The 20,973-nt window shown below is 37.9% G+C and overlaps 1 protein-coding gene across 1 annotated transcript; it reads right to left on the reverse strand.

The window, feature by feature from the left end:
* Positions 1 to 828: 828 nt before the first annotated feature.
* Positions 829 to 20,757, reverse strand: LOC145998427 (uncharacterized). The gene is made up of 2 exons (XM_083134833.1): positions 20,650 to 20,757; positions 829 to 1,683 (listed from the first exon to the last, which is right to left on the reverse strand). The coding sequence occupies exons 1-2, from the start codon at positions 20,702 to 20,704 to the stop codon at positions 1,037 to 1,039; spliced, it is 702 nt and encodes a 233-aa protein (XP_082990959.1). The 5' UTR covers positions 20,705 to 20,757; the 3' UTR covers positions 829 to 1,036.
* Between the last annotated feature and the right edge of the window lie 216 nt (positions 20,758 to 20,973).

Genomic DNA, 20,973 nt, shown 5'->3' on the forward strand with positions numbered 1-20,973 from the left:
TGTCGCCTTGGTATGAAATATCTCTCAGGATACTATTTATATTCTAATAACATAGAAAAATAAACTCTAGTACACAATCCAACATCTGACGTCCGGAATCACTTTGCGATGTTTCTTCTTGTGTTACGCATGCTATTTATTTATTAATTTTATTTTACTTTTCTTTCCAAATTAATGTCATTTCGTGACTGCAAATCACTCCACAAATATAACTGTTTCCATCAATTCACGTACCGTCTTTCAAGACAAACAAATCCACATAATATATTCCAAAAACTTAACAAAGCCGCATTACTTTCATAGGAAAATTAGCACCGACATTGATCGCACTGCCATCTATGTTTCTCATCCGTCTGGGGAACCAGTTTCTTGGGTCATTTACCACACTACGTTATTCAAGGTGCTGTAACCCCGGTAACTGCTTTTTGCAGGCCAACGATGCCCAGGCATATGGATCTAAGGCCAGCATAATCCTCTGTAGGACTGTGTATGTGTTGTCCTTATGTGTTCTTATATCTGCTGAGTGCCCCTTTACAGCCTCAGCCTTTAACCCAGATAAGAATATTTTAGTCCTAAGACACATATTTATTTTAGTTATGGTAAGAGGTTGGGTCCTGTATAATGTGACGGGTTCAAAATAGCCTAAATGCTGACACACCCACAATTTTACATTCAATCAATCAATAAATAAAATTAGTTGATAGTGTCTTGTCACTGCTTTCAAGTAAAAAAAAAATGAGTTTAGAAATTAAAGAGGAAGTGGTAAGTAAATATTTCATAAAAGGTTTAGAAAACCAAGGTCAATGCAACAAATCTAAGAACAGACATTTTTACTTTAGTAATGCATTACAAATAGGGATATTTATTTTCTTGCACTCAGCTCATATTATGCTGAATCCCTACAACAGGAAAAACAACTTATATTTTTAATGATGTATTTGATCATGAATGATATGAGAAACTACACACATACCTACAATTATACAAGTCTATGGCTTTATTCTCTACATTGACAAGGATCGTGATATAAGATTATCTACTCAAGTCCTAATTTCTGCTTCACAATAAATCTCGGAAGCCGACGTCCTTTCCAGTAGCGAGGGATTGGTCTCTCCTTTGTCTTCCTTATCAGATTACGAGCATACTCTTCAGGATCAAACTTTTGAGCTTCTTTAATCTGTGCCATTAGTTCAGCTTGAAATGCTTTTTCTTTCCTCATCTCTCTTTTCTGCCTCACTTTGGCCCATTCAAACTTCATCTTAATTCTCAATTTCTTCAACTTGTGCTTCTTCATTTTCTTTCGTCGAATCACTATTAACCTTGCAGCCCTTTTTTCTTCAATCTGAAAAGCAGGAGCTTCTACACTTTCACGATGAAGATTATCATCTACTGGTGTCTCTTTCACTGGGTGAGTTGTGGGTAAGCCAACGGGAACAGGTTTCAATGGTGTAATGTATGCCAAATTAACAGGAGCAAAATATGACTCTGGTATTCTCATAAACTGTTTTGAATTTAACTGTATGGAACGAGGTAAGATTTCAACCCCACAATGTTCTTCCACATTTTTCTCCAGTCTGTAAGCAGAAGTTGCAAACACTGGTTTCTTGTCTCTCACAATGACCTCCGTCACATCCTTCCGGGCTATACATGACGTGCAAAGTGATGATCTCCACCAACTGTTGCCTGAAATATATGCATTATTAGCTTCCTGATAAACATTGACATGTTATAGTAAACACTGAATAGCCTCATCTAGTTTGCTGCACTTTTTGACACTCGGTGTAGTGCAAGGAAATGACGTTCAACCAAGTAGACGAAAAGCAGTGTTCAAGTTCAGAAGATTCAACAAATGCCTCTCTGCCGCTTTAATGTTCATTTGATTAGTTAGCACTCACCACGTGACCATACACCACACATACACCGACCCAGAACCTAGTGCAAACAGTGCAGACACAAAATACACTACTTGACTCCAAATCAACGAACTAGACAACTTGGTGTTGCACCGTGTGACCAACTAGATGCATCGGTGCAAAGAGAGTCAAAAAGTGCAGCGAACTAGATGGGGCTAATGTGACTACCAAGATTAATCAGCATATGTTGACATTAGTTCAAGTATACAGCTCAAGATAACATTAACATGTTAACTGACAGGCGAGTTGTATGCTAGTTTTAAGCAAGGGGCCGTGTGAAGCGTATTTAACTCGCACGTCTCTTTACCTTGGGAGCCTCATAGTGCATAGGCAACTCACACTATAACATATATGTTACGTGAAGAGTGGCACCATGGACAAAATTTTGCAGATGGTTCATGAAAATCTTATTTAGTGGTACTGTTATTGCTACAATTAATACGAACAATTTAAAAAGCATGGATCAAATGACAACAATTAAAAAAAAAACATTTTCCCTCATGAACTGTTTTCAAGTTTTTCCAATTTTGCGTTTGGCCTTGAATTTTGCTGGCCAGATCCTCGAACGATATTGTTTACAAAACTATACAGCAGAGTCATGTTGCAAATAACAAAGACTCAATGCTTAGAAAAAACAAAACAATAAATATGCTGAGAGCCAAATATAACTCACGTGCCGTGCAACGTAATAATTGATTCTGGTGTTGCGTGAGTTGCAAAACTCATGCACATAAAATAGCTAAAAAAAAACAATTTTTCATCTATTCATCAAGAAACATATTACTTTCAACGTTTTTATTATATTCTCAAATGTAAAAGTTGCAAGGAGGCAAACCGGGGGATCGAGCCGGCCAGGGAATTGGGCCACCTCGACCAATCCATTTCTTTGGGTAATTTTCATCCAGCCACTGTCGAACGCCCAGGCAGAAGTATGGATGGGCGTAATCAACAATCATTTGATCGAGCCATTTTTCCTGCCCCAAATCTTAAATGGCATCACTTATGAACATTTTTTGAGGAACGGGATGGCAATGTTGTTGGAGGATGTGCCTCTACCTACAAGACGTGACATGATTTATCAGCATGATGACTGCCCAGCTCGATCCCCCGATTGATTTGACGCCTTGCGACTTTTACATTTGGAGCCACGTGACAAGACACCGGTAAACTCGCAAGAAGAGCTCAGGGAGAGAATCTTAACAGCTGATCAACACTTCAAGGACACCATCACATCACGAGTTAAGAGACCAAATGTCCGTAAAAACTTGTGTGCCTGCATTCGTAATGGAGGTGCCCACTTTGACCAAGACGTGTAATGTTCTTTAATTGTATTGTTCACTGATTCCATTCACATGAAGATGAATGAAGTATTATTTCTTGTACACAAATGTGAATGTTAGCAACATTTGTACCTTGTTGGATAGCAGATGTCACAAGGAAGTAATTTAAGTAATTTGTACGCTTCGTGTCATATCATTTTTGTTATTAATATGTTGTCAAGTAAACTAAGAGTGCATTTTTTTTATCATCACTTGTAAGTTTAGACCCACCCGTTACTTACATGTGATTGTTATTTGGGAAAAACTTTTTTTTAACGAACCACTTATTTGTTAGCTATCAGAAAATGCTGAAATAAGTTCCATACAATGAGCAGTTTTTTCTCAATTCATCTTTTTATGTGGAAAATTGTCATTTTTAAAAAAAAACAATTGAAATTTGATTATCTCGAAAACTACTAATTTTCGGATGGGGTATCATATGGTCAAATTTATTGCAAATTGTCTCTACTTTAACCCCTTTCAGGGAATACATCTATTTACCAGTCACCCTATATATATATATATATATATTGTAAAGTCTGTAAAATGTTTGGTACTGGTCCATATGATTTCAGAGAGTTTGAGTGTCCACTCTAACATAAATATACAGGGTGACACAGAGATGTATACCCATTTTGGAATGATCATTACACAGTTAATTGTACACCAAACTATTATTTTTGTTGTATAATGTGTGAGATCTATTGCCATTTATTTATTGCAGTTACCATGGAGTCGTTGTCAGTGGAACATCGTGTGTTCACGTATGATGCCTATGTGAGAAACGGCGACTCAGTGGTTGCAGCTCAGAGGTTATCCCGCTGGCACTTCCACATAAGGTGGCATGGATCAGTTCCAACATGCAAAACAATCTTAAAATGTGTTAAGCAGTTTCGAACCACAGGCACTGTAACTCCAAAAACACCACGAGGTGCTGAACCTCTGTTGCAACATAGGCATCATACATGAACACGTGATGTTCCACGAACCACGACTCCATGGCAACTGCAATAAATAAATAAATAAATAAATGTAAAATAAATGGCAATAAATCACACACATTATACAACAAAAATAATACAGTTTGGTGTACAATTAACTGTGTAATGTTCATTCCAAAATGGGTATACATCTCTGTCACCCTGTAGTTTGACTAAACATGAAATTTTGATAAAAATTGTCTTCTCTGAAAAATACCACTTAAATTATGCAAAGAGGTGCAAATGATTAGTATGATCAAGTTTTGAAATTTTGCATTCAAAAATTCATTGAGAATTCATTTTTTAAAACTGAAAAGTATCATTTTTCTACTACTTTCTAACGTGTTCTATAGAAATATGTTTTATTTATTGAGAATGTTTTGTGTCCTACATTTTAACTTAATGTCCTAAATTTTCCTTACAGCAATCTGGTAACCCTATTGTGACCCCAAGGAATTTTTTTTCTACCGTGGCAGTCAATGTGTTAATTTTGACAAACTAGATAACTGTGACAACATCTAAAGAGTTAATCAGTGGTGATTGACTCATGTTGAATTGATGGACTTTTAACCACTGTTTCTTTGTTTCCATTTGTACCTATGCTTCAGAGACTGATTCTGTCTCCATCCTCATAGTGGTGTAATTGCTTACCTGTCAGTAGTTCCTGAACTCAGCATGTGTTTGGGGAAGGTGTCAATATGTGTGGTTATAGCGTGAAATAAGATATAAACCAAGTGCCTGGGAGGAGTATTTATTGGTGGCCGAGGCTCCACCTTGTCTAGTGGTCTGGGCAAGACCAGCTTTTGATGTAAAGTGGCAGGGAAAATTATCTTTGCGGTCCAGGCTCCACCATGTCAGAGGTATTCAGGGTTGACATTTGGAGTAATCAACTGAAAAATTTATGCTAAAATCTCCTTCAATGCTGCTTACATGCAACTATCAGGCCCTGAATGGTTGTGAGCATATGGTTCTCCCAGTGCACGTGCTGCTCGATTGTACGTGGACAGGCCAACAACCAACCAAAGCAGGGTTGGAGATGTCTGCTTAAAGTGATGTGAGGATATTGACATTTGTCACTGAGAATGTAACTAAATGTTCTATGTCCAATTTTTAATTTTTTCAGGAGAGCCCTTTTAAATTTGACATGATATATTTATTGAACCATTGTCACCATTGCGCTTAAAGTTTGTATGATTGCAAAGGCTGATATATTGAAGCCTCTCTAAAAAGTAGTTGTTTCATTAGGTACTTAATTGTAAATAATTCAAATTTCAGTTATAACAATTGCACGCACCATTAGCTTTGATTTGAGAGTGCCAGCGTTCTATTTACCTGATAGAACACTGCATTCTGGAAACGAGATGGAGATCAAACAATTTCATTATAAATTTATCATTTGGTAGCAGAGTAAAATAAATAATTAATATCTTGCGAAATCAATCAAATAGTTTCCTTCCATTATTATTAAAAAAATTGGTTTGTTAAAGAACTGAAGACCACTACTATTGCTAAGCAGCTCCCACAAGTGACTGAGGTTAGAATGCAAGTGGTTTATCTCATACTGGGATGGCACTTGTAGTTGGCTGAGGAAATTGTCGTTGGACTGTTGGAGTTTGCATTCTTGTGGCTGCTTCCAAATTCTGCACATCGATCAAAAAGATTCTCAATATAGCAATATTGGTTGTATGCCAAAAGATCTCCATTTGTTTAGAATTTGAAGATAGAACATTTGCATTGACAATTGAGTCCCGTGGGACTTGCCTTTCCTTGTGTGTGATTGTCGTTGAGAAATGTAAAGTTGCTTTTGAAATTGTATTGGTAGGTGTCTCAGCCTGCAACAGGTGTAGTGTACAGTGAAGTCTGTAAAGTTTGTCCTATATTTGTGAGTTTTGTTTTTACTTTTGTGAAAAGGGTGTGAGCTTGCCTTGTAACAAGGGCATCTAGAATAATTTAGTTCTGTGCCTCCCTCTGCTCATTCCCATTGTAAACTGGATTGTTGGTGTTATAGATTATTTAGACTGGAGGAAGGAAGGTAACATGTTTGCACAAAGTGGTGACATAAGTATACAGAAAACCCACACAAAGTCAATCCATTAGTGGCAGTCATGAGACTGAGAAGCATCAAACAGAAAACCAGAAAAGTTGGTGGTCTTGCTGTTCCCTCCCTCTATTATTCCATCTTCCGTTATTTCATTATTTAAATCTATACAGCAGCGGCGTATACTCTGGTTTATCTAGGTAATCGGAGTGACCTGGTTGTGATTTTTTTTAACCTTTTGGGTCCCAAGTATCTCGATCGAGATACCCTGTGTCAAGGTCATAGTTTTTACGTTATAACTTTTCTATTTTTGGCTAGAATTTCGATTTTTTTTATATATTGTTCCTAACACATGTATTTGACAGAAATGTTTTTTTTTTTGCATTTTTTTGTCTTCATGAAAATGGAGGGGAAAAGGTGGGAAAAGGGACTTCTCTTTTGCGTCTCTTTTCAAGGTCAAATTTTTGCCGACAAAAGAAGACCGGCTTTGTTGTTCTAAAGCAATGCTTTTTCACTCCCTCCTGTTAATGCATTCGAAGGAAGCTTGTTTATCAGTATCCGATGTCAAAATGAAAGTTTTCCGTGAGGGCGCAAGCAGGGGGAGGGGGAAGACTGGTTGTTGAATCTGCGTTGTGAGAATGGAATTTCGAAGCGCGCTGAAGGAAACCTTTGTTTGTGAGCACAAGTGTTCCACAAGGTTGAACATAGGTTACTCTGCATTGTTTAAAGGTTACTCTGCATTGTCTAAAAATAGAATGTCAAGCAGTTGAAAGAACCTGCATTCATTTTTCCCTGCGTTCTAGCTTTTTGTCCGTGAATGTTGTGCGTAGGTGTCGTTTTGTGCCCAAGTTCAAGGACATTTTTTGGGTGGTGACAATTTTTTAAAATAATTTTTTTCTCCTTTCCCCCTCCATATATACGCCAAATTTGCATAAATTTTGCATTTTGTCATATTTTCGAGGGGCAGGGGGAAACACCATTTTTTAAAGAAAAGTATTTTTAAGGGGATTTCCCCCCTTTCGCCCTCCATATGTACGCCAAATGTGCATAAATTATATATCGTCTGAATCTGCGATTCATTCTGCGTAGAAAGGTATATCTTTCATATCTCTAGGGCATTTAGTTTCTGAGCTATAGTCATTGCAAGGTACCGCTGCATTTTGAAGCTTCAATCAGTGGCGTGCCGATCATTCCTTTTGGTGGTACAACTCAAGTTACATTGGTCATATGACAATGATGCAAATATTTTTCTGTTTCTTACATGCCAGCAATAATTTCTATGTGCATTTTGAACTTTTCATATCCTTTTTTTCGGGGGACGCAGGGGGGGGGGGAGAAACCCCATTTTTTTAAAAAAAGTATTTTCAGGGGATTTCCCCCCTTTCCCCCTCCATATGTACGCCAAATGTGCATAAATTATATATCGTCTGAATCTCTGGTTCATTCCGCGTACAACGGTATATCACTCATCTCTCTAGGGCAATTAGTCTCCGATCTACACTCATTTAATTGAAACTCTGCATTTTGTTCAAAATCGGCTCGGGACCGAGAGGCTTACATGTGAAAATGGCCTTGGGACTCAAAAGGTTAAAGATTTTTTTTCTTTCTTAGTGATGTTCTATCACACCAATCTTCTATTCATGAATTTCTTTACTTCCAGATCGTGAACAGTTCCAACCACTTTAAATGTTAAGCACAAGAAACTTTATCCAGCCTGGGTACTTTAAGAGAGAAATAATTATCGAGGCAGAGCAGAGAATATTCTGTAATGCTGAGGGATAATTCTGTTATTGATAATATTGCACGTAAACTTTTCTTGTGCTTTCGATGTTGTCAGGTAACGAGCGTGAGCATTGTTTAAAGATTTATCAGCATTTGGTAGCACCACAAGTTAGATGATTCTCTGGAAAGTGCAAAAGGAAACATTCTTGAATAGGAGGTGGAGTCATACTGGGAATATTACCAAAACGTTTTATCTGCAGAACATTTCAAAGTGTTGTTCATTGGCTTATTCCAAAGTGACATATGTCACTTCGGTCTGAAATCTTCCTAAGTTTCGCTTCGGTCTGAAATCTTCCTAAGTTTTATAGATCCAAGTCACAAGTCACACGGCTTTCTTAAGGTTAGGTGTGAAGGTAGGCAACAACACCTTAAAGCAGTTTCCAAAGTGTGCACTGTGGCACCCTGGGGCTGGCTTACAGGGGCGCTGCAAAAATTCCAATATTTGCAATGAAACTTACATGTTAGGCTAGTCTATGCATGGTTTTAGAATCGGACCATCCACACTTTGTTCATTCCATGATTGGAGACACCTAACTGACACTAGAAATCAGCATTTACCTTTTCGATATGAATACTAGAAGTGCTTGAGTCAAGAATTTAAATTTACAATTGTAAATTATAACCAATAATATGATTGTTTCAAATACCTGTATGTGCTCATTTAGCACATTTTACATATAAAATGTTTCTGAATTTGAAATATGTTTATTTCTTAACTTAAGCAACAATCTAACCACACTAAATGTTAGATAGGTGCCGGGGAAAAATCTTGAAACAATAATGGTGCTGCAAAACAAAAGAGTTTGGGAACCCTAAAGAATCATTTCTAAACCCGCAGTAAGAACACATCTTACTTCAATCTGTTTATCCAAAACGAAGTGATAAAAGCTGGTCGTTAGCTGATAAAAAAAAAAAAATGTGTCTGAGATAAAGGAGTGTCATCATTATACCGTATTGGGAGATGAAACATCAGATGTGTCGGTAACGAAACACTTTTCATTGCACGTTATTTTTTTTCCCCGCAATCCAGCTGTGTCCGAGAAGAGAAGACTTCCTTTTTGTCTCATACCGATACATGACATGACTGCTGATGCTGTGACAGACAATTTTGAACACCTACAAGTGCTTAGACCTGAATATGAATAATTTTGTGGGTTTCGGCTTTGATGGAGCTGCAAACATCGGTGGTGTTCAGACTCAAATCAGAGAGCAGCCTGTGTCCACTTCACTGCCAACAGTTTGGCTCTCCCATTGTAGAATGAATTATTCATCCTATTTGTGAAAAACTAAATATGCTGACCAAGGCAGTAACGTTTCAACCTTCTAGCAAGGTCTTCTTCAGACTCTGTATCAAGTACAAAAGTAACAAGATACAAAAACAGGGCATTATATACCTGTATACACAAACATTACTCCCTCCAGACTATTAGAAAGTTGTTAGGAACTTTCTAGCAGGTTGCTTTCACTTGCCAACTGTACTTTCACCTAAAAGGCTAAACATAATTACTTCCATATAGAATGTGGTTGTACTTTTTATCTCACACTCTTTTTCCTTCAATTTTCTCCCTTCTCCTCTCCTCTTTCTCTCTTGTCCTTTCCACTCTCTCTAACACCTTCTTCCATTCTTTGTTTAACTTCAGTCCCGCATTCCAGTTCATTGTGTCTTCTTCACCTTTCTTCTCTATTTCCTTGGCTTCCTTCCATTTTCTCACTAGCCTTCTCTTCTCCCTTCCTATCTGCTTAGCCTCATCCCACTCTATGTCATGTCCTGTTTCTCTCCTGTGTTTAAATATTGCATTTCTCTCTCTCTTAAGTCGTACATCATCCCTATGTTGTTTCAACCTGTCTTTCAGCCTATTTTTCGTTTCTCCTATGTACACACTCTGACATTCTTTACATTTCACTTTGTAGATAATCCCTTCCTCTTCTGTTTTCCTTTTTCTTGCATTCTTCACTATTCCTAAGATGCTTCTCCCTCCCTTCCTGTAAGTTTTAATTCCCGCTTTCCTAAGCACTTTGCATATCTTTTCTGTGGTCTTCCCCATACTCCTTATTCCAAACCTTCTCTCTTTTTCTTCCTCTTCCAATTCTCCCCTGCCACTTTTCTTCCTTCTTCTGTTTATGTCCAGTCTATCCTGCTTCTCATAGCCATTCTTTTCCAGCTGTTTCCATAGGCTATTTATTTTGCCTTCTTTTTCACATTCTTTCATGCATATTTTCTTGATTCTGTCCTCCATATTCCTTATAAAATTTATTTTTGTCACCTCACTTACATCACTTCTTTTGTGGCAGAATACCCCTGCTGCACACTTCTTCTGATGCCAAGCAGTTTCAATTTCTTGTCCTCTCTTCGTTTTCATCAATATATCTAGGTAGCTTAATTTGTCATCTTCTTCTATTTCAAGTTCCAATAATATCCCTCTTTCTTCATCTTGTATTTCTTTGGCAAAAATGTCGAGCTGCCTCTTCGTTCCCTTCCATTTGCCAAAACAAACGTCCACATATCTGCAAAACAGAATTATTTTGTCACCTCCTTTTTCTATCACTTTCTTTTCCCATTCATTCATAACAAATTCAGACAATGCTGGGCTTAGGCTAGAACCTATATTTAGTCCTTCACTCATTCACATTATCTCCTATTATACTGTAACCGTTATTCCAAATGGTTTCCAGTGCCTTCACTACCCTTTCACTATCCCATTCTCCTATAATTTCTTGTCCCATTCTCTTTTTAATAATGTCCAAAACGTGTCTCCTCTTGATGCTCGGGAACATACTTTTCACGTCTAAGCTAAACATTGTCGTCTTCATCTCATTTAACTAAAGTCCTTTTATGAGGTCTACTACTTGTTCACTGTTCTTTCTTGCTATGTTACTAACACTTCAATAACTTACTTTAATTTATTTTCCAAGGGTTCCAAAATATTGTTTCTGAAGTTCATTACTGGTCTTTAATTTATCTACTCTTTGTATATCTTTGGAAAGCCTTTCAAACTTGGTAGTCTTCCTGTCTCCTTTATGCATTTCTTGAATCCTCTTATTGTAGCCTTAAGGGCATGAGGGATAGTTTCCACGTCCAGCCAGTGGCGACAAACCAGAACGAACTGACTTTTCCCAGCTGCAACCTGGCGAAAGAGACGTCTTTGTGATGGATGGTTGTAGGAGGGGGAGGAAACTTATCATTACACTTATGGGAGTATTTTTTTTTTTTTTTTTTTTTTGCTTGTTCTCTTGGGAATATCAAACTTCCGATGGTCTTTGAAAAATACATGGACAGGAACATAACAGGTTGAAGATTATGCTTGTGTTCGGGGGAAAGGTAGTGATTGCTGCCACTACAGTTTTAAGCAATCTGATTGGCGGACATGACATCATTGGCGATCTTAGGTTAGGTTATGTTAGGCTGGGTTGGGTTAGATAGAAGGAGAAGAAAGTGTTTTGTACTAATTCCAACTGTTCGGAAATGTCAAAGCTTTTATTTTATTAGCTGTAACTTCAAGTTGAAGTTGTCTGTCCATAAGAAATACATGGAAGTCTATATTCCAATGACATTGAAATAAATGCATACCTGGTGCAAAACTGTACCTCTTCATCTAAAAGAGTGGCAACGATTTTAGGGGGAACAGTTACTCCCCACATTTTGCCTCCTAATGCTATGCTTTGTTTACCAAGTGAAAATAGCCCCCTCCAGTTTTGGCACTGACCTTAAACATACACATCCTTTGAGCCAAATAGGTACCTCAAATTATATATATATATATATATATATATAGAAGTACAAAATATTGTTACTGTTGCTAATGTGCAAATACAGAAGAAAATAAAGCAAAACCTTAAATTCTATGTGTTTTCCATGCGTGATCTGGAGAGCTCCAGTATGTAACATTGTTATTCGTACACATAGAATTTTCAAGGAAAAAATGTCATATCTACTAGTAAATATAACTATTTTCATATGTACCTGGAAATTAATGTTAATGAAGGTTTCACCAACAAATGTCAATAAAAATGTATGTTCAAAGTGTAAAACATGCTGTTTCATGCAACATTGTTATTCGTACAGGCAAGAGTTTCAATCTTCCTCGCATACAGTGCCACCGCATTTCGGGCAATTTCGTGCAGTTTGCAACTTTGTAACAAGTTTGAACATGCAGGCACGCTCCCCATCAAGCGGAATGCTGGTGTAGGTATTGTTGTAGGCCTATCGTTTATCTATCAACGTGTTCAAAATGGGCAAGGTGAAGGAACTTAGTTCCGATCTGAAGGATGTTATTATAACTTTGGCCCTTAAGAGGTTATTCGTTAAGAAAAATTGGACAAACAGTCAATAAATCACACTCCACAGTTCAATACATAGTAAACAAATGTAGAGAGGAAGGTTCAACACAGAATGTGCCGAGAAAACCAAAAGAGAGATGGTTGAATAAACGTGATGAACGCTTTATTTTTTTAAAAATGCGAGAAAACCTCTGAGAAAGTGTTCCTCAGTTACGACCGTTAGTAGAAAATGTTGCTGGCAAGATGATGTCCGATCAAACTGTCCGACGTGCCTTGTGGAAGCATGGATATCATGGCTGAATATCACAAAAGAGGCCATATGTAAATAAGGTGAATCGCAGGAATAGACTTTCATTCGCGAAAGAGCACATCCACAAGGACCAGGAATTTTGGGATAGTGTCATATGGTCAGACAAGTCCAAGATTAATATATACGGGTCAGATAGGATAAATAGGATCTGGAAAAAAATCAAATAAAGATAATGATCACATTAACACAGTTCCAACAGTTAAACACGGTAGTGGGTCATTAATGATTTGGGGCTGTATGTCATCCAAAGGTGTTGGTACCATCCAGTTTATTGATCATGGATGCATATGCAGGGTGGCTACAAACAAGCAGAAATGAAATTCCCTGACATTTCCACGTTTTCCAGGACAAAATTTACATTTTTCCCTGACAATTACAAACTAAACTAAATCGATGTTTTTACAAATGGAAATAATAAACTCATACAGATCCACGTATGGTTTTGTTAAGTACCAATATTATCTTCTATGAAATTGACATAATTTCTCTATTCTCTATGATTTGAATTCAAACTGCAAAATAGTGAATTTGGAAAATGATTACAATTCACAGCTAGGGAAGGATTACGGAATGTTGTCATACGCAGTAAGTTTAAAATAAAATACTTGATTATTTTTAAAGTTACGACTAAATGAGATAAGAGTGAAGGGTGATTGATTAAGTAATGCAATTTGTAATTTATCAGTCTCCTTATACATTCTCAGGATTAAATGTTGATATTTCCACTGGTGTCATATTTCCTTACATTATCAATGGGATTTCTGCTTCAGTACAGTATATCCAAGTGAAGTACTGTGAAACTGACAACATGCAGTTATACCATTAATGCTGATGAAAAGTGTATGTAGATATTAGAAATTTAACGCAAGCAATTTATAGAATTTTATTGTATAGGTACCTGACTTAGCTAACCACACATTAAAACAGGAACACTCTAATAATAAAAGCTTCTGAAAGTTCATCTACGAGGGGCATCCTGAAAAAAGGTCCAATGGTCCCTATACGCAGCACTAGTGGTCGGAGAGCGACACACACACATGCAGGCAGGAAGAAGTGGCATGTAGCTGTAATCTGGTACAGTTGCAATGCAGCCATTTTAAGAAAGTTCTAGGTTAAATATTGCAGCTCTCATACAGTCTCCCACCGACTGCGATGTAGCCTACGTGTAGTAATCAGATTTTTGCACGCTCAGAATTTGGCACAGAGCAATCAGCAATCGTGAGCAGACAAGATGTTGTGAATGATAGTATGGTCAGACGATGGTGCAGACAATTCACGGAAGGCCAATCAAATGTGCACAACCCCATACAGCTGAGTACACGCGGGTGTTCCATCACTTCAGGTGAGAGATTTTGGACCACTTCCTTTACAGCCCTGGCCTTGAATGTACAGACTTTCATCTCTTTGTTTAACTGAAGATGTCACTGGCAGGGCAAGGATTTCACAGCAACATTGCGGTAGAGATAGTTCCAGTCCTTTCTGTCAGACACATATACCATGGGCATACAAAATTTAGTGCCATGCTACGACAAATGCCACAACAACGGTGGTGATTATGCCAAAAATTAGGTTAGGAATCACTGTTACTAATGCAATAAATTACAACTGATATTCTTGTTTTATTTATACCTAATCGGTAGGGACCTTGATATTTTGTTACTTTCTTTTAAATTGGTGTATTTTCTTTCTCTCTTTTTTTTTTTTACTATAATGTGTTATTTTAACGAAAATTCACATTTTCATTTTAGCGCATTTTCTGGCAAATATCTCAAATTATACCTTCATGGTGTTTTAAAACTACTGTTTCAAATTGTAAGTCACATGGCTTACGCCTCTTCGTGAGAGTTTGATATCTTGAAAGTTATTTTGGGAAAGTTATTTTCCACACCCCTTTTTTTAATTTTAAGGTATGGATTTTAGATAATGCAAATTTCCCTGTATATACTGAAGGGTGCATAATGACCATAAGTGGCGACGCACCCAAAGAATTAAAATCAATCAATCTCATGTGACCAATACCGATATATTATGGCACCAAAATTGGCATTGTATTTTTTTGACTTGTTAGTGTTACGTTTCCCAAAATTCGCGTTTTTGTTTTAGAACATTTATCTGCCAAATATACTGAAACTTAATACGCCATTGTGCTTTTAAACTATTATCTTAAATTGTAGGTCACATGGTCTACGTATTTTCGAGACAGTTTGATATGTTGGAACATATTTTTGAGGAAGTAAAAGTAAATAGCTCCCCTGCACTTTTCCATGAAGGTGTATAGGGGTTTGGAGTTAGGGCCCCACACTTTCTTGATCACGGCTGAAGGTGGGGGTGATGTGATCAGCACCATGCTCCTGGCTACCTTTATCCCTCAAAGTTTCCTCAAGGTACCAGCTTCATATGATGCTGGGTGGTGCCGGAGCAGTTTGAATAGGTGGAAAACATCCCGGTTCTCCCCTGCAGGGGATCGACCCCAGGTCTCTCGCATAGTAGTCAGACGCCCTAACGACTGAGCTCCATTATTAGTCACTCGACAAATGCCGATGGTGCACACTTAGCTTGGTAATTCAAAACATATCTCATGCGACAAATACTAAAGATGCTGCTCCCGTGTGATAGTAGATACGCACTCGATCTTCTGTTAGAACCCTGCCACTTTTACATGATTTAATGTGGCTGTCGGAATTATTCCATGTACGTATAACTCTATAGTTTACTCTTGAATAAAATGTTGGAAAACTTGCATGTTCTATGTACACAAACATGGCCTAGAAAAGACAAGCATGTTGGATTTCATGGAATTTTTCGTTGTTTTAGAACATTTCTTTAAAAAAAATGCTAAAAACGCCAACAATTCGCATTTTATGCCAAATACGCATTATTTCGATATTTCTAATGGGCGAAAAATGTGTCCAGACATCATTGCACATTCCTAAACCTAACTTCACAGCAATTACCATTTTTCACGGTTTTGGCGTTTGCGAAAAATCAATGTCCCTACTAACAGACAGGACAGAGAGTGGCGTTAGTTTCATTGCAATACTAGTGTTGCAGTAAATTTGAGGTTGGGAGCATGCACTTGCCAATTTTTATAATGTTCACCAATGCAGATTTATGTTTCACTTTTTCGTGATAGTATTAAATATATATCCCGTTTGGTTGGATTCTTCTTGATATCTAAGAATAGTGCAATGTCATTGTAAACGTAGGTTAACTTGTGCGAAATCAGTAATACGTCAGGATGATGAAAGAAGACCTTCGTAAGCACTGCTTCATTAAAGAAGGTAAAGTGAGCCAGAAGAGTAATACATTCCAGCAGCATATTTGCAGTCTAAAGCTCTTGTCTATGCATGAAATTTTTGTAGGATGTTGCAATTTCTGTCGCATGTTGTAGTGAGATACTTAGTCGGGTGGGGATATTCAACAAAAATTGTATGTATCAATGGAACCTATTTGTTTCAATGTTCCTTCAGTTTGCCCAACAAAATGCCTTACTACGACGTCCGACAACTATCGGACGGCGCCACCGGCTCTTATCCCCTCCATCTGTTGACAAGTTTCCTTACTACTCCTATATGGACAAGAAAAAAATGATAATTCAATGCATTTTCCATGTAATATTTAGAGGCTTAACCTTTACTCCCCCGATGATACCATATGGTATCATCAGAGTACCTAGGTAGGTAACCTAGTAGGCATACCTCAAAAATTGGCAAGTGCATGCTCCCAACCTTAAATTTACTGCAACACTAGTATTGCAATGAAATTAACGCCACTCTCTGTCCTGTCTGTTTAAACTCATTAGAGATGGTCATTAATCTCTCACTGAGTAAAGTTAATGTCCAATATGATGTTTTAGCTGAAAAACAAAACTTATCCAAAGTAGATTGCTCCCATAGTGCCCGAGTTATAACAATTTTCTGAGTAATATGCAAATTACCTATTTTTTAGTAAAAAACAGAGTTTCACATTTTGGCTCATTATTCAACTTGTATCGCACCCAAGAACATGAAACATGTTTCATTCTCTCTGTAAACGTCCATTCTTTGAAGGGAATACTAAGGTTTGCGTCTTCTCTCCAAAATAGCGGGAGAAGAGGAGACAAACTCCAGATTTTTTTCTTCATTGAAATTGGAGGGTCGCGCCCCGCAAGCCCCCTTCCTCGGTCCGGTGTTCTGAAATATACACGGTTGCATGCTCTGATGTTCTATCTGCCAAACAAAACTTATCCAAAGTAGATTGCTCTCATAGTGCCCGATTTTTAAAAATTTACTTCCAAAAATGTAAATTACCTATTTTTCATAAAAAAAATCAAATTTTGGCTTATTATTTAACTTGTATGGCACCCAAGAACATGAAACATGTTACGTTCTTTTGAGAAATGTCCATTCTTTGAAAAGAGTACTAAAGTTCACGCCCTCTCCCCAAAATAGTGGAGGAAGAAGGGGCAAATTCCAAAGTTTTATGTTTTATCCATTGAAATTCGGGGGTCGTGCCCCCAAGCCTGCTTCCTCGGTCCGCCGTTCTGAATTGTACACGGTTTCATGCTATGATGTTTTAGCTGCAAAACAAAACTTGTCCGAAGTAGTTTGCTCCCATAACAAATTTCCTCCAAAAATGCAAATTACCTATTTTTCGTAAAAAAAATAAATAAATGACATTTTGGCTTATTATTCAACTTGTATGGCACCCAAGAACATGAAACATGTTTCACTCTCTTGAGAAATTTCCATTCTTTGAAAAGAATACTAAAGTTCGCGCCTTCTCCCCAAAATAGTGGGAGAAGAGGGGGAAACTCCAGACTTTTATGTTTTTTTCCATTGAAATTCGGGGGTCATGCCCCCCAAACCCCCTTCCTCGGTTCGGCATTCTCAATTGTACACTGTTGCATGCTCTGATGTTTTAGCTGGAAAACAAAAGTTATCCGAAGTAGATTTCTCCCATAGTGCCCGAGTTATAACAATTTTCCTTCAAAGAGTGTTCAAATTTAAAATTCCTGGCGAGAAGCCTGGGCGAAAGAAATATCTATCTATCTCTATCTCTCTCTCTCTCTCTCTCTCTCAATGCTCCTGCCATCACTGGTTTCTGGCGCCGTGGTGTGCATAAAAGGGGCCTAAAAGTTGAGGCTGAAACTTACGAATGAGATTTCCTGTTCCCGTGCAGAGTTCCATAACGATATATTAAAAAAAAAAAAAAAGACGAAATTCCCTGACATTTCCCTGACTTTTTTTGACACCTCAAATTCCCTGACTTTTCCCGGTTTTCCAGGTCTGTCGCCACCCTGATATGTCTATTTGGACATATTGAAGAACAATGTAAAGCAGAGTGCCCAACAAATGGACATGTCGCAAATCTACAGATTCCAACAAGACAATGACAGTAAGCATAAGGCGCGAGTTAACATGAATTGGCTAATATGGAATGTGCCCAAACTACTACAAACACCAGCTCAAAGTCCAGACTTAAATCCCATTGAGCATTTATGGGCAATTTTGAAGAGGCGAGTCCATAAAGCAGGCGTCAAGTCCAAACAAGAGTTGAAAACTGTTGTGCAAGCCGAGTGGAATAAAATAAGCGGCCCAAGTTCCTTTTGATTTATTGCGATTTAATCATGCTACGTATGCAGTTTTTACATGTTTCGATTTCGATGTACGTCTGTTAACACATACTGCGGAGTTTTAGCGATTACTTAAGGTTTTGTTCAATATATGCTTTCGTGGTTAGGTTAGGCAGGTTAGGTTAGGTTGGGTTCTCTTAGCATTAAAATAAAGTCCCTAAATGCATTCTACTAAGGTTCCGATTTACTTCTACATTCATTCCCACGCTTCTACGATATTTACTGTCGCTTCTTGACAGAGAATATCTTGTCCATGAGAAGTGTGTAAGGTAATTATCAAGTTGTTTTTTTTTCAACATGAATAACTTTTCTCGAGTCCAAACAGTGCTCATTACTTTAAGGAAAGTTTAAATTTCGTGTGACAATGATTTCCAAAATTCTACGATAATTAGTCTTTGTGGTAGGAGAAAGCATAAAATAATTGGAACCGTTACCGGATCCATCAAAGTACAAGGAAAGGTCCGAAAATAAGTTTCCCCCCCAGTTTTGCCAGGGAAATCGTACAGCAATGGGGGAAACCAGGCCGTGTTGGAACACAACAGACACCCATACACCAGTGGGTGAAGTACGACAACGATCCAACAGATGGCGTGAGCGGAGTGCATCCAAACGATGGGAGGTGCCTCTCAGTCGTGGCTCGCCAGATATGGAGCATCTCATGCAGTTTGGAGCATCTCATGCGTTATCACCAGGAAGGAAATGAGTTTCTCTTTCGGATTGTGACGGGGAATGAAACGTGGGTCCACCATAGCACACCAAAATCGCAGGCCACGTCAATGGAGTGGAAACGTCCGTCATCTGCTGTCCGGAAGAAGTTCAAGACAACTCCCTCGGCAGGTAAGTGTTTCTCACAGTTTTTTGGGACGCCCATGGTGTTTTGTTGCTGAACTTTTTGGAACAAGGAACCATCAACGCTGCACGTTACTGTCACACCCTGTCCAAATTGAAGCAGGCTATTCTGCGTAGGCGGCCTGGCCTTCTCACATCTGGCATGCTGTTGTTGGATGACAATGTGAAACCGCAATCGGCAAGGGCTACGCAACACCATCTTGCAACCCTTGGTTGGAAGCGCCTTACCCATCCACCGTACAGTCCCGATCTCACGCCAAGTGACTTCCATCTGTTTCCGGCTTTGAAGAAGGCTCTCGGAGGAAGGCGCTTTAGAAGCAATGCTGAGGTGACACATTTCGTGCAACACTTCTTCCGTATACAGGACACTCATTTTTTCCAAGAGCGTGTTTTGAAGCTTATCAAGCGGTATGACAAATGTCAATGTCCGGGGTTCCTATGTGGAAAAATAAAGTAAGTATGCTATTCCTTTTCTCATTTACGTTTTTTGCTATTCCTTCCCATCTCTGTCCACAGTCGCCAGGGGAAACTTATTTTCGGACTCTCCCTCGTATTAGAAATGTCAATCAATTTGCTCTGCATATACTTTTTTCTTTTATATTATTAAGTGTACGAATAGAAAAGTTGGGTAACAGTATGGTATAGTGAAAACACATTTCTTCAAATTTACAGGAGAAACTACTTACGGAACTGAGTTTCTGTAGACTTTCGGAAGCTCGTGGAAGTGTTTTCTCCCTTCGTTCAACTAATTGGGCCGTATATCATGTATTTTTCGACATTAATGTATCTCCAATGCACGATAGCTCTTGCCACCATTACCATCGACTACATAAATCAAATGTTCCGTGCATTCGACTATGTAACCCCCTGTTAGTGTAGCAACCACGCGGTAGTTTTACAAGATAACGTGTGAGAGTTTGTGTATTTCAAATTTGTTTTTTTATGTTTGCCTAACATAACTGAACCTAACCTTCCATGGATGGTTTGTGGATCAATTTTCACTTAAAAACCTTCTGTGAATAGTTTGTGTGGCATTTTTTGGTTCATAAGTTTGGAAACACTGCATATCAGCTGACGATAGACAACGGTGAGGCAAGATTTGCCCGCCATATTGTGTGTAACGAAAGCGAATTAGCAACGAACAATAAATACTTGTAATGTGAAAAATTACGCTTTTTTCAGTGACAAAACATAATCCCACGTTCAAAAATGTTCCGCTATGCATAAGAGGTAAGTACAAATGTAAATAATTAGGAAATAAACGAGTGAAATGTGTTTTCACTATACCATAGTGTTACCAAAAGTTGTACAAAAAATGGCATGTTTCTCTTTCAGTTTCATTTATTATTCTCATTGGTTATACAGAATTTCGGTAAGATTTTATGTTCCTAATGATATTAGTTATTGAATTGTAAAGAAACAATTTCAAAAGAGTGTATTTCCTTTCAGATATTAAAGCATTTTCTTTGAAAATCCGTGTGTATGAATAAGAATGTTACTGTATATGTTGTTCAAGCGATCCGGCTATGTAATCAGCAAAATCACATTACTGTAAAAATAACATACCTAATGGATATACGAGGCGTCCTAAACTGGTTACGTGTTTAAAGGTACGAAACATGTTTTACGTGAAACATGCAACAAATCTCTTCTTATGTACACTCAAAAAGGTTGGCTACACTGAAAACAAAGACAGAACTTTAAATATGCTAATCCAGTAATAACTGAAAACAAACGGAGCTTTTCAATAAAACATTCGATCATTTTCAAATTTTAAATTTCCTTCGAGTGGAAATGTACTATTTATTGGTTCAATACAAAATGTGCATTCTCCTGTTGCAATATGTTCAAACACGCAATCAACTTCACGTTCAAGTTATCCGATGATTA

The sequence above is a fragment of the Lepisma saccharinum genome, chromosome 14, assembly GCF_977018435.1.
Source record: "Lepisma saccharinum chromosome 14, izLepSacc3.1, whole genome shotgun sequence".
NCBI classification, from domain to species: Eukaryota; Metazoa; Arthropoda; class Insecta; order Zygentoma; family Lepismatidae; genus Lepisma; species Lepisma saccharinum.